The 14,552-nt window shown below is 39.5% G+C and overlaps 1 protein-coding gene across 11 annotated transcripts in view; it reads left to right on the plus strand.

Moving 5' to 3' along the window:
- Positions 1-14,552, plus strand: part of EIF4E (eukaryotic translation initiation factor 4E) — a 52,039-nt gene that overhangs the window by 25,228 nt on the left and 12,259 nt on the right. For all 11 annotated transcript variants that reach the window (XM_063610225.1, XM_055296941.2, XM_055296943.2 and 8 more), the window contains one exon: positions 4,028-4,134. Coding sequence is in view for 10 of the 11 variants with exons in the window: in XM_055296941.2 (XP_055152916.1) it covers positions 4,028-4,134 (107 nt within the window). In the remaining variant the exon portion in view is untranslated. The remainder of the gene's footprint in view (positions 1-4,027; positions 4,135-14,552) is intronic.

A 14,552-nucleotide genomic window follows, 5' to 3' on the forward strand; every position in this document is an offset into this window, starting at 1 on the left:
TAGACTTGAACATGATGAGGAAAATCTAAAGTTTAGTCAGATTTATTGAAAACACCACAGAATGATGCTAGATCTGGGAAATATTTACCTCTATAATATTAGGATTGTCCTGTAAGATTAGTATTATACCTGTGCTAATTTTTGCAGAATGTAGTAAAAAGCTATCTGACATTCTTTGCAGCCAATTGTTAGACTTTTCTCACCCTTGCTTGCTTTTTTTTTCTTCACTTTCAACTTTCTCTTGTTGCTATGACAGTTTATTCAGTCCTGGGTTTGCTAAATTACAATACTGAACATTTTTATTTGAAGCTGATAAACTCAGCAAATCTTAAACCAGGTTTAATACTTTGCTCTCAAATTGGTTATCTTTTTCTGTTCCCTTACTTGCCATTTGTATTTAATCTCTTTGACCTTCTAGTTAATGGCTTTCATTGCCCCCAAGATGAAAGGTACACTTTTAGCCTGACCTTTGAGGCCGTTAACAGTCTCACTCCAACCTACCATTCTAGCTCTTTGGTTTCATGAACCCTCTCTTTCAGCCACATTGGTTACTAGCTGGATGAACACAGCACCATCCCATGGCCTCACTCTTAGTCCCTATTCTACCCACCTAAAATTTGTTACACAATGCTTTTTCAAGGGAATATTGCCTATTTTAGGGTAAAAATGTGTTTGACTACTTTGAGATTAGCTATACGCTAAATTAGCCTTTACTTTTTTGTCCAGGTAGTTTATAAACCTAGAAATATTGGTCATTTTATTTTTTTTCCTTTTTTTTTTTAAATTCCCTAATAGAACCTGAGATTGGTCATTTAGGATGTAATTTCCAGTTAAATTTGCTTATTGAGAGAACACCAGCCTAAGAGAGTAGAGAGAGGAATATGGTAGGATTTTGCAGTAGAGTTTTGTTTTCAAACTGAATGTAAATTTAAAACTATTTAGTGTCTATAGGAAGCAACCTTAAAATTAAGGTTAGATATCTTAAAATAGAACTTGTTTCTTGAAATATTTTTTAGTTCCCTTATAGATCATACGAAAAGATGACTGTCTATGCCCAATAAAAATTTTTATGGTATTTCACATCATTCATTTTAAAATCTAGTATGTTTAAAAGTGAAGACTAAAGATTTTAAATTAGTATACTTACTGGTTCATACATATACACATATTTAAAAATGTGTAGCTCCTTTTTTAAGTTGTTGGGAAAGTACAGAATTATGTGTCCTTTTTTGTTTTGTTTTGTTTTGTTTTGAGACAGTTTTGCTCTTGTTGCCCAGGCTGGAGTGCAGTGGCACGCTCTCTGCTCACTGCAATCTCCGCCTCCTGGGTTCAAGCAATTCTCTTGCCTTAGCCTCCCCAGTAGCTGGGATTACGGGCGCGTGCTACCACGGCCAGCTAATTTTTGCATTTTTAGTAGAGATGGGGTTTCACCATGTCGGCCAGGCTGGTCTTGAACTCCTGAGCTCAGGTGATCCACCTGCCTCGACCTCCCGAAGTGCTGGGATTACAGGCGTGAGCCACCATGCCCAGCCAATTATGTGTTCTTGATATGAAGACTATAGTATCAGTTATTTACAGTGGGACTTTTATTTTAATTCAAAATAACACTTTAAAATTCTAGGAACTGAATATGTTTTTCCTGAGTGATAACTTGCTTTTAATTCCTATATGTCCAAAGACTTGAGAGAAAGAAAGAGGATTGTTTCTTTTTCTTTCTTCCCCTTTCTTCACTGGGTCTCACGTGCTGAGGCTGTTTTCAAACTCCTGGACTCAAGCAATCCCCTCGCCTTGGCCTCTCAAAGTGCTGGGATTACAGACATAAGTCCCTGCACCCGTTTTGCTTATGTTTCACAAATACTGTGCAGTCGCAAGTTTTGGCTCACCTGTTCTTCTGTTAGGCCAACCAGAGTTACACTCTGAAAGTGCCAATTTAGGAGTTAGCCAAAAACCTGTGAGGGATTTTTACATATATTGAGGAGCCCACTTCTCATCTACAGCAGTTTTTCTCTGGTACCCTGTCCCCCAAAGTCTACCTGCCTGCCGGTCTCTCATTGTTTTCATTGAGACTCCCACTGTCTGCCTGGAAACCCGTCATTAATTTTAAGCTAGTGGGATAGGAAATGGCATTCAGTAATTATCATCTGTTTGAACACTTAAATTTACTGGTAATTAAATGTTGATAAAAGTGTTTGGTTTTAAGGCATTACTTACTGTATGTCAATTTTCAGGCCTTAATCATTCTATGTAAACATTTAAACTTATTCAATTAAGTAATCAAGTTAATAAGTTCCTATTGGGTTAAGTACTGTGATTATTGAGTAAAATCAAGACATGGTCTCTATTCTGGGTGACTTTATAGGCTAATAGAAATTCTTGTACATGTCGTATGTTGATAAGAAAAAACATATCCCTTGGGAGGCTGAGGTGAGAGGATCGCTTGAGCTCAGGAGTTTGAGACCAGCCTGGCCAACATGGTGAGACTTTGTCTCTACTAAAAATAAAAAAGAATTAGCCGGGTATCATGGTGCCTGTCTGTAGTCCCAGTTACCCTGGAGGCTGAGGCAAGAAGATTGCTTGAGCCAGGGAGATTGAGGCTGCAGTGAGCTATGAGTGAGACCCCATCTCTAAGAAAAATAAAATACAAAAAAAAAAAAAAACCCATATTCTTTCAAATAAATATTTACCACCTTTCTGCTCTGAGTTCTTTTAGATAATAAATATTTGACTTACATATCTTGTTATGTTAACATAGATCTCTATTTTTTGCTGCTTCAGTCTGATATCCAAACACTTGTTGCATTGTCCTTTTTTTGGTATCAGTCTTTGTCCTAGTGCCTTTCTGTGGCTCTCTTCTTTTGTTGACAACAATTTATGATAGTATGAAGAGCTACATGGAAGAATGTGGTGAATACCTATTTTAAATTACTGTCCCCAGACTCCTTTTCTTTCTGATATTTTTAGATGACAGTCTTAATTTTGTCTAGCCTAAAAGAAGATTTAAGTTCAAGCCAATGTCCATCTTGTTAGGGTCCATTGAAAATATTAAGTTGCCAAACTTTTAGGTTACCATAGGGTCAACAGTATGCCATGAAGGTAAGACCTGCGTATCATTGGCTTGATCACGTTACAAAGCTTTTTGGTCATCATAATGTTTTGTTTTGTTTTGTTTGTTTTTGAGACAGGGTCTTGCCGTGTTGCCCAGGCTGGTCTCAAACTCCTGGGCTCAAGCAATCCTCCTATTAATCCTATTAATCTCCCGAGTAGGTAGGATTATAGAGACGCACCACAACCCAGTGATATAGTTGTTATACTCTTGAAACTTTAGTTTCCATCCTCTATCCTTCCTGATACCCCTTTCAGTACCATATGCAGTATCTTAATATGATGGTATGTTAAGAAAGATAGATTTTTCCCAACTTTGTTGCATAGTCTGTGACAGTCTTCTTGCTATTTTTAAAAAAAAAAAAAAAAGTGCAAGTGGAAGGATAACTATAAATACTGTTATATTTTCAAATATGAGAAACCCTTTGCTCTTTGCTCTTAATGAAGAGATAGGAGAATAGAGAATGGTTCTTTAGAGGTTGGTCTGTGGTCTGTTTTGTGAAGCAATCTGCTTTAATTCCTTCTTCTTAAAAAATATCAATGCTGGGTGTGGTGGCTCACGCCTGTAATCCCAGCACTTTGGGAGGCCAAGGTGGGTGGATCACGAGGTCAGGAGTTCAAGACCAGCCTGACCAATGTGGTGAAACCCTGTGTCTACTAAAAATACAAAAATTAGCCAGGCGTGGTGGCACACATCTGTAATCCCAGCTACTCAGGAGGCTGAGGCAGGAGAACTGCTTGAACCTGGGAGGAGGAGGTTGCAGTGAGCCAAGATCACACGACTGCACTCCAGCCTGGGCAACAGAGAGAGACTCCATCTCAAAAAAAAAAAATTATCAGCATATCAGATCAGCTTTAGTTAGAATATTGCTGTCATAGATGTGTTAAGACATTTAAAATAATGTTTTGTATTCTTTTCCACTAGGAAACCACCCCTACTCCTAATCCCCCGACTACAGAAGAGGAGAAAACTGAATCTAATCAGGAGGTTGCTAACCCAGAACACTATATTAAACATCCCCTACAGAACAGGTAAGCTTCCTGACACCTAGGTTTTCTGAGTTAGGCCACAAGGTAAATGGTGAATGGGGCAAGTTTGAAGGGAAGTTAGATTATGAAACTAGTTTTAGATATGCTAAGGTTGAGGGTTCTGTTTTCACTTGGATGACCCATGACCAGCAGACGGTTTTATGTGTGAGTCTTGAGTTCAAAAGGAACTATGTGAGAGATTAGTTTGAAAAGTATTGGTCGTAATGGAAGCCACATTAGTAAATAAGTTCCCTTAAGGAGAAGTGAACTTGACTCAGGACAAAGACCTGGGATACTAGCATCATATAGGGGGCTTTTGTTGAAGAAGAATGCCTATGAAGGATGGACATACAAAGACAGTGGTGGTCGCCCAGCGTGGTGGCTCACACCTGTAAACCCAGCACTTTAGGAGGTGAACGCGGGCGGATCACCTGGTTGGGAGTTTGAGACCAACCTGGCCAACATGGTGAAACTCCATCTCTACTAAAAATACAAAAATAGCTGGGCGTGGTGGCAGACGCCTGTAATCCCAGCTGCTCGGGAGGCTGAGGTGAGATAATTGCTTGAACCCAGGAGGTGCGGGTTGCAGTGAACTGAGATCGCGCCATTGCCCTCCAGCCTGGGCAACAAGAGCGAAACTCCATCTCAAAAAAAAAAGAGACAGTGGTGGTCATGGAAACCAAGAAGGTGGTTTATTCTAAGATAGGGTGGTTTACAGCACATGTGCTAAAAAGGTCAAATGAAGCAAGATGTCAAAATATCCACTGGATTGAACACTTTTAAAAAAGTCCCTACTAACTTAGGAAAAAGTTTTTTAGTAAGGTTCCATAGAGTAGTTCCATAAAACATGGAAAAAGAGATTAGGGCAGTTTGAAGAGTGAATAGGAGATATACAGATGTATAGAGTAAGAACAGGTGACTTGAAGTTGGACTGAGAATGAGAAACGAGAGCCAGGGAATGTGGAGTTTGAAGGTTGGTTGGTTTGTAAGTGAGAGACTAGAAAAGGGGACAGATTAAAATTAGTTAAGTTTTCATAGTTAACAGTGTAGCAGGAAATTGAGTATTAGTTCATTATATGGCTTCTCCCAACTCTTCCCACTCCTTTCCAGTAGGTTTGTTTTTATTTATTTTCTGGGGTATATGAGAATTAACTTGAGTTCACTGAATGCTGATGGTGGGAAGAAAATGACAGTTTAGAAACATTGTAACAATCTAGAGGAAAGTAAATTGGAATTAACTTCTGAGGTTCTTGAAGTATTTCAATTCATTTCGTTGTCTTTTTTTCTATTTACTTTTTTTAGGGCAGACCATTCACTCTTTACTTAAAAGAGTCCACAAGTGTATTTATAATTTAGTTTCATTTATTAAAATTTTTTTATGATCTTAATTTTTTAAAATGTTTCCTTTATTCATCATGGAAGACCTACTGAAATAAATAGTTCAAATATGCTGTATGTAGTTTTCTCATAGGAGACCCTTTGGTTCAGTATATCCTCCAGAGAGGAACAAATCAGTTTTTTAGACAATGGAGATTGTCAGCTAGTGGGGACACCAGAGGTCAAACAGTCTATGAAGGATAAAATCCTTCCTCAGGAAAGCAATGTACCACATGTATTAGGTTGAACAATTCATTAGGGGCAGTTTTATATAGTTTAACCTAATAGTAGCACCAAAACCCACATTTTTTTTTTCGTTTTTTCAGTGATATAAAACAAACTCTGTGTATCTTCTAGCTGTCTGTGAACCCAGTTCTTGGTGTCGCTTTTATTGTGGGGAGAAGTAAACAAGGCGTATATCCCTCAAGGCTTGAATGGAGTCTAAGAAAGGATTCTTAAGGTTCCTTATCAGTTTAAAAAAAAAAAAAAGGGTTTAAATCTTAAAATGAAGTCTCCGGGGACTTCAGTTTCTCTATAAATTCTACTTTTTGTGTAAAATAGCAAGTATCATTTGGAAAAATACTGTATTTTATGGCTCCAATTTTGGCAGTTTTCTCATTATTTACTTCTTGCATTTTACTTTCTTCACTCCCCAGAGTAGTCAATGTTAAATTTGGTTTGTATTCCAGAAGTATTAAATGCACATATATATACTTTTTAATACATATGTCTATACAGTTGATTTTTCTGTTTGTATGTGCAGATTTTACCTCATTGTTTTAAACCGCCGTCTTGTATTATATTAATATACAGCCATGTATTTTATTAGGTTTACATTAATGGCTGTATAGATTTTTCTTTTTACACACAGTGCTGTAATTTACATCCTTACATACTTGTGCACTTGTGTGAATTTTTTTTTTTTTTTTTTTTGAGACGGAGTCTCACTCTGTCACCCAGGCTGGAGTGCAGTGGCGCGATCTCGGCTCACTGCAAACTCCGCCTCCCGGGTTCACGCCATTCTCCTGCCTCAGCCTCTCCGAGTAGCTGGGACTACAGGCGCCCGCCACCACGCCCGGCCAATTTTTTTGTATTTTTAGTAGAGACGGGGTTTCACAGTGGTCTCGATCTCCTGACCTCGTGATCCGCCCGCCTCGGCATCCCAAAGTGCTGGGATTAAAAGCGTGAGCCACTGCGCCTGGCCCTTGTGTGAATATATTTATAGGGTAAAATTTCAGATCTAGAACAAAGATTACCCTTCAACAACCTTTGCACAGATACTGCCAAATTATTCTGTTTTATTGGCTTAGACTTAATAGTTTGAGAGTTCCTGGTTTCTATATCCTTGCCAACTCTTGTGATTAGTCTTTTAAGTTGTTGCCAATCAGATCGGTCCCAGTCTGATTTGGGAAAACAATTTCAGTATTTTCAATTTGCATTTTAAAATTGAAGTTTCAAAATATTTTCATATTGATGATTTGTGGTTTTTATCTAAGGACAGATTATTCAATTCTTCTATTTTTTTTTCTTTTGGATTATCTTTTTTCCCCTACTTTCAAGCTAACAAGTTATGGAATATCTTTTCAAGTTTATTTCCAAGCATTTTATATTAGAGTGCTAACTCACCCAAGGCAGGGAAGTTGGAGGAGTATTAAGTCAGAAACAGGTTGTCCAAATCATTTGTCTTCTAACATTGTCTGTGGAATTCTATGTTTTTTTTTTTTTTAAGAGGTCTTTAATTTTCATGTAGGCAAATACTGCTTTTCCTCAGTGGTTTCTGGGTTTTATATCAATTTTAGGAAAACTTTACCACACAATTAAGCTTTTTTTTTTAAAACTTTTTAATAGTTGCATAGTAGTCACTTGCATGGATGTATAATATTATTTAAATCAGCAGTACTCAAGTATTTGGTCTCACGATTCCTTTACAGTTAAAAATTATTGGCAACTGTACAGAGCTTTATGTGGATTTTTATCTATTGTTATTTACTATATTTTTACAGTAAATAATGCTAAGATGTTACTTTATTTTTCACGTTTAAAAATGAATATATAATTTCACCTGAAAAACTTGAGAAATGTAAAATTATTCGTTTAGAAAATCTATCACGTTAATATAAGTGACATTTTGTAATGAAAATAATTATTTGAAATAAAAAATATATAATGGGAAGAACAGCATTTTTGCCATCTGGTTTTTTTGTTTTGTTTTGTTTTTTGTTTTTTGGAGTCTCGGCCCTGTCGCCCAGGCTGGACCTCCACCTCCCGGGTTTAAGCGATTCTTCTGCCTCAGCCTCCCAAGTAGCTGGAACCACAGGTGTGTGCCACCACACCTGGCTAATTTTTGTAGTTTCTGGTAGAGACGGGGTTTCACCATGTTGGCCAGGCTGATCTTGAACTCCTGACCTCGTGATCCACCCACCTCGGCCTCCCAAAGTGCTGGGATTACAGGCATGAGCCACCGCGCCTGGCCACACTTTTGCCATCTTAGAAGTCAACTGGATTTTCATAGCTGTTTCTGCCTTCAGTCTGTGGAGTTAAGATGTTTCACCGGAAGTATAAGAAGACAATACAGCCTCACACAGGTATTTGGTTGGAAAAAGGAGAATAGTTTTTAAAAGCCTTTAAAAATAATTGTTGATATGCTCCTTTGATACACTACTAGGTTTCTTCCCCCCCCTTTTTCCTAGGACACATGCTCAAAGAGACACTAGGTTTCTTAGAGGCTAGTTGCAATGTGGAATCTGAAACCATATCCAAGAATTTTTTTCTACTTTGTTATGTTAAAATCCATTGGTCTGTTGTCTTGCATCTGGAATAGATCTCTTACGTGTGTAAGATTTTTAACATCATACACTACTTATTTGGAAAATAATGGTTCAGTGAGTTACGCAGATCTTCCAAATCTTGACACATTTTCTTATATAGTATCAAACAATAATTCATTAATATTACCTCTAAACTCATTAAGCGTCTTTGATTTTTAGAAAGTTTTCAGGCTTACAGTGGCAGATGAAATCTTTCTAAAATTCTGATTTTTCTACTGAAAGCTTAAATTTTAAGCAACAATCTTAAGTTCAGACAATTGCCTACATATTGTGTTTTGTTGTACAGTAGTGGAAGTGATTTTTGTGCAGATTATGAAAAATATGGAAATAGATTGAAATTTAATGAAACTGGTAATGTTTATTGCCTCATCAGAGTCATTCCTTTTTTTTTTTGTTCTCGAGACGGAGTTTCGCTTTGTTGCCTAGGCTGGAGTGCAATGATGTGATCTTGGCTCATTGCAACCTCCGCCTCCTGGTTCATTTTCATGCCTCTGCCTCCCAAATAGCTGGGATTGCAGGCACCTGCCACCATGCCCATCTAATTTTTGTATTTTTAGTAGAGACAGGGTTTCACCATGATGGCCAGGCTGGTCTTGAACTCCTGACCTCAGGTGATCCGCCCACCTCAGCCTCCCAAAGTGCTAGGATTACAGGTGTGAGCCACTGTGCCCGGCCCAAAGGCATTCTTATATGAAACTCACATTATCAGTACTGTGAGAGTTGGTAGTAATAAATGGACAGTGACTACTCGTATAGTTTTGTGTCACTGTCTTGTTCTTGCTAAGGCACCAGCAGATTTAACTACTGTTGCTTTTGCACCATTAGTGCAAATGTGAGTACTGAAAAGCAAAGTGACTTAGCATTATTATGAAAATGGATCTTAGGGCCTCCTGCCTGTCTGCAAACCACATTTTGAGAACTGTTGATTTAAATAATTCCTTGTTGATAAGCACTTAGGATGTTTTCAAATTTTCCAAAACTAAAAACATCATTTGTTTGTTTTTGGAGACAGGGTCTCACTCTGGCACCCAGGCTGGGGTGGTGTAATCTCGGCTCACTGCAGCCTTCACCTTCCGTGCTCAAGCCGTCTTTCCACCCCAGCTGGGGCCCCACAGGCATGCACCACCACCATTTTAGTATTTTGGGGAGTTTTGCTATTTCCCAGGCTGGCCTTGAACTCGTAGACTCAAGCAATTCATCCACCTCGGCCTCGCAAAATGCTGGGATCACAGGCATGAGCCAACATGCCTGGCTTTTTTTTTTTTTCTGAAGAGACATGGTCCCATTCTGTCGCCCAGACTAGGGAGCAGTGGCATGATAATAGCTCATTGCAGCCTCAAATTTCTGGGCTCAAATGACCTTCCCACATCAGCCTTCTAAGTAGCTAGGTCCATAGGTGTGTACCACCATGCCTAGCTAAGACTTTTTTTTTTTTTTTTTTTTTTTTTTTTTTTTTTGAGAAATACAGGATCTTGCTGTGTTGCTCAGGCTGTTCTCAAACTCCTGACCTCAAGCAGTCCTTTCCCCTTCCCCTTCCATTCCCTGTCCCTGTCCCCATCCCTGTCCCGTTCCTTGACAGGGTCTTGCTCTATCACTCTATGGCATGATCATAGCTCACTGCAACCTCGAACTCTTTGGCTCAAGTGATCCTCCTGCCTTGGCCTCCAGAGTGGCAGGGACTATAGACACATGCCATCATGCCTAGCTAATTTTTTTTTTTTTTTTTTTTTTTTTTTTTGAGATGGAGATTCGCTCTGCACCAGGCTGGAGTGCAGTGGTGCGATCTCGGCTCACTGCAACATCCGCCTCCCAGGTTCAAGCGATTCTTCTGCCTCAGCCTCCTGAGTAGCTGGGACTACAGGCACGTGCCACCACGCCCAGCCAGTTTTTGTATTTTTAGTAGAGACAGGGTTTCACCGTGTTGGCCAGGATGGTCTCGATCTCTTGATCTCATGATCCACCCACCTTGGCCTCCCAAAGTGCTGGGATTACAGGCATGAGCCACCACGCCCAGCCCATGCCTGGCTAATTTTTTAAATGTCTGATAGAGATGAGGTCTCACTATGTTGCCCAGGCTGGTCTTGAGCTCCTGGGCTCAAGTGATCCTCCTGCCTCAGCCTCCTAAAGTGCTGTTACAGGTGTGATCCACCTTGCCTGGCCTCACAGATCTTTATGTGTTTAAATGGCTGAGTGCAGAGTTTTTTTGTTTTGAAAAAAGACTGAATTATTTTTAAAAATCCAGCATGTAGTACTTGACCTTGTTGGTAGTTTTGTTGCCTTTTTCTTTTTTATTGATAATGGGGTGGCAGTTGCTGACAAATTATCAAGTACATGTTGAAATGCATCTCATTTTTCTGTCTAGGTGAAGTTACCAAGCATTAATTATAGGATTATGAAATATATATTCAATTTGGAAGGCTCTTTAGACAACATTTGTGTTGATGAGAAAATGAAATTTCCCTTTGACTTTCCTTTGGTATTGTAATTCAGAGAATATTCAGTTTAATTCTTCTAAAGGAGAATCAGCTTGGGATAATAACATTTAAGTGTAACTTTAATGTTCCACGAGTTTATCTTCAAGGCATTAGAGAAAATATTATACAGGCGTACCTCATTTTACTGTGCTTCACAAATCATGCCTTTTCTATAAATTGAAGGTTTGTGGAAATCCTGTGTCAAGCAGTTCTGTTGATGCCATGTTTCCAATGGCATGTGCTCACTTGGTGTCTCTGTGTCACATTTCGGTAATTCGTGTTCTGACTTCTCCGCTGACTGGCCATTCCCATCTCCTTGTCCTTGGGTCTGCCTATTCCCTGAGACACAACAATGTTGAAATTAAGCCAATTAATAGCCCTACAGTGGCTTCTACATGTTATAGTGAAAGGAGGAGTTACATGTCTCTCACTTTAAATCAAAAGCTTGAAATGATTACGCTTACGAGGAAGACATGTCAAAAGCCAACACAGGCCAAAAGCTAGGTCTCTTGTACCAAATAAGTTAGCCAGGTTGTGAAAGCAAAGGAAAAATTCTTGAAGGAGATCGAAAGTCCTGCTCCAGCAAACACATGAATGATAAGAAAACAAAACAGCCTTATTGCTGATATAGAGAAAGTTCAAGTGGTCTGGGTAGTAAATAAAACCAGCTACAACATTCCCTTATGACAAAGCCTAATCCATAGCAAGGCCCTAACTCTGGTGTCATGAAGGCTGAGAGAGGTGGGGATGCTGCAGAATAAAAGTTGAAAGCTGGCAGAGGTCAGTTATAAGGTATAAGGAGAGTCACCCCCCTAAAAGTACAAGGTGAAGCAGCAAGGGCTGATATAGAAATTGCAGCAAAATCTCCAGATCTAGCTAAGGTAATTGATGAAGGAAGTTTACACTAAAAACAGATTTTCAGTGTAAACAAAACAGCCTTCTACTGGAAGAAGATGCCATCTTCTAGGACTTTGCTAGCTAGAGAAGTCAGTGCCTAGCTTCAAAGCTACAAAGGACAGGCTGACTGTTGTTAGGGGATCTTGTAGCCGATGACTTTAAGTTGAAGCCAGTGCCCATTTGCCATTCCCAAAATCTTAAGAATCCTAAAGAATGATGCTAAATCCACTCTGCCCATGCTCTAGAAATGGAGCAACAAAGCCTGGATGACAGTGCATCGATTTATAGCATGGTTTACTGAATACTTTAAGCCTACTGTTGAAGCCTACTGCCCAGAAAAAAGGTTTCCTTTCAAAATATCACTGCTCCTTGATGATGCACCTGGTTGCCCAAGAGTGCTGATGGAGATGAATTGTTTTCATGCCTCTTAACACAGTGTACTTTGCACAGCCTATGGAGCAGCAAAGAGGAATTTTGACTTTCAAGCCTTATTGTTTATTAATAAGAACTATATTTCATAAGGTTATAAATGCTGTAGATAGTGAGTCCTTTGATGGATCTGGACAAAGTAAATTGAAAACCTTCCGAAAGGATTCAGCATTCTGGATGTCATTAAGAAAATTCATGATTCATGGGAGGTCAGAATATCAACATGAAGAAGAGTTAGGAAGAATTTGATTCCAACCCGTAGTGATGACTTTGAAGGGTTCAAGACTTTAGTGGAAGGAGTAACTGCAGATGTGCAGAGAGCAAGAGACCAGTAGCAAGGAACGGAGCCTGAAGATGTTACTGAATTGCTGCAGTCTCATGAGAAAACTTGAATGGATAAGGTATTGCTTCTTATGGGTGAGCAGAAAACAAGGTTTCTTGAGATGCAATCTATTCCTGGTAAAGATGCTGTGAACATTGTTGAAGTGACAACAAAGGATTTGAATATTACATAAACCAAATTGATAAAGCAACTGCAGGGTTTGGGAGGATTGACTCCAATTTTGAAAGAAATTCTACTGTGTAAAATGCTTACAAACAGCATTGCATGCTACGGAGAAATCTTTTGTGAAATGAAGAGACAATCAGTGTGACAAACTTCGTTGTTGTCTTAAGAAATTGCCACAGCCACCCCAATCTTCAGCAACCACTACTGTGATCAGTCAGCAGCAAACAAGGGAAGACCCTCCATCAGCAAGAAGATTACCAGTGTTTGTAGGCTCAGATGATCGTTAGCATTTTTAGCAATAGAATTTTTAATTAAGGTATGTACATATTTTTTTAGACATAATGCTATTTCAGACATAATGTAGACTACAGTATAGTGTAAACATAACTTTTATATGCACCGGAAAACCAAAAAATTTGTGTGACTCTCCTTAAAGATAGTTCCTTTATTGTGATACTCACTTTATTATGATGATCTAGAACTGAACTCACAATATATCCAAGGTAGGCCGGGCGCAGTGGCTCACACCTGTAATCCCAGCACTTTAGGAGGCTGAGGCGGGCGGCTCACAAGGTCAGGAGATCAAGACCATCCTGGCTAACACGGTGAAACCCCGTCTCTACTAAAAATACAAAAAATTAGCCGGGCGAGGTGGCGGGCGCCTGTAGTCCCAGCTACGCGGGAGGCTGAGGCAGGAGAATGGCGTGAACCCCGGGGAGCGGAGCCTGCAGTGAGCCGAGATTGCGCCACTGCACTCCAGCCTGGGTGAAAGAGCAAGAGTCCGTCTCAAAAAAAAAAAAAAATATATATATATATATATATATCTCTCCAAGGTACACCTGTATATATAATATGTTAAGTATATATAAGCTATTATATATTATGTAGGAATAAAGCTATTTTAAGAGAAGTATATACAGATATATTAAAACTGGTATACATTATTTCAGAACATATCTATGCAGCATTACTCAATCTTTATTATTTTCCCAGTTAGGTATTTGATTAAATATGGAATCACATTTAATAGTTTCCCCACTCCTGGCACTCTCATTTCTTCTTGGCTAATTTGTTCCTCTGAGAAATATCAGCCATCCTGTTTCTCGCCTTCTTTTTTTTTTTTTTTTTTTTTTTTTTGAGAGAGAGTTTCTCTCTGTTGCCCTGGCTGGAGTGCTGTGGCATAATCTCGGCTCACGGCAACCTCCACCACTTGGATTCAAGTGATTCTTGTGCCTCAGCTTCCTGAGTAGCTGGAATTACAGGCACATACCACCATGCCTGGCTAAATTTTTTTGTATTTTTAGTAGAAACCAGGTTTCACCATGTTGGCCAGGCTGGTCTCGAACTCCTGACCTCACATGATCCGCCCACCTCAGCCTCCCAAAGTGTTGACATTACAGGCTTGAGCCATCACGCCTGGCCCTTGTCTTCTTTTATAGCTTAAGTGTTTCTGCTGGTTGTTTTTTTTGTTTTGTTTTGTTTTGTTTTGTTTAGAGATGGAATTTCGCTCGTTGCCCAGGCTGGAGTGCAGTGGCGTGATCTCAGCTCACCGTAGCCTCCTGCTTCAGCCTCCCAGGTAGCTGGGAATACAGGCATGCACCACCATGCCTGGCTAGTTTTGTATTTTTCATAGAGATGGAGTTTCTCCATGTTGGTCAGGCTGGTCTGGAACTCCCAGCCTCAGGTGATCCGCCCACCTCAGCCTCCCAAAGTGCTGGGATTACAGGCGTGAGCCACCACGCCCGGCTCTGCTGTGTTTTTCTTAAATAACTGTGCTTTCTTATCTCTGTCAGAGCACTTAGCACACTGTAGTTGTCCCTCTGCCTCATTTCTGTGAATTCCATTGAGTGATGAGTTTCAGTGTGTCTTGAGTCTCTAGGTATAGCAGAGAATCTATTATGTAGTAGA

This window comes from Symphalangus syndactylus, chromosome 10 (genome assembly GCF_028878055.3).
Source record: "Symphalangus syndactylus isolate Jambi chromosome 10, NHGRI_mSymSyn1-v2.1_pri, whole genome shotgun sequence".
In the NCBI taxonomy this organism is placed as follows: domain Eukaryota; kingdom Metazoa; phylum Chordata; class Mammalia; order Primates; family Hylobatidae; genus Symphalangus; species Symphalangus syndactylus.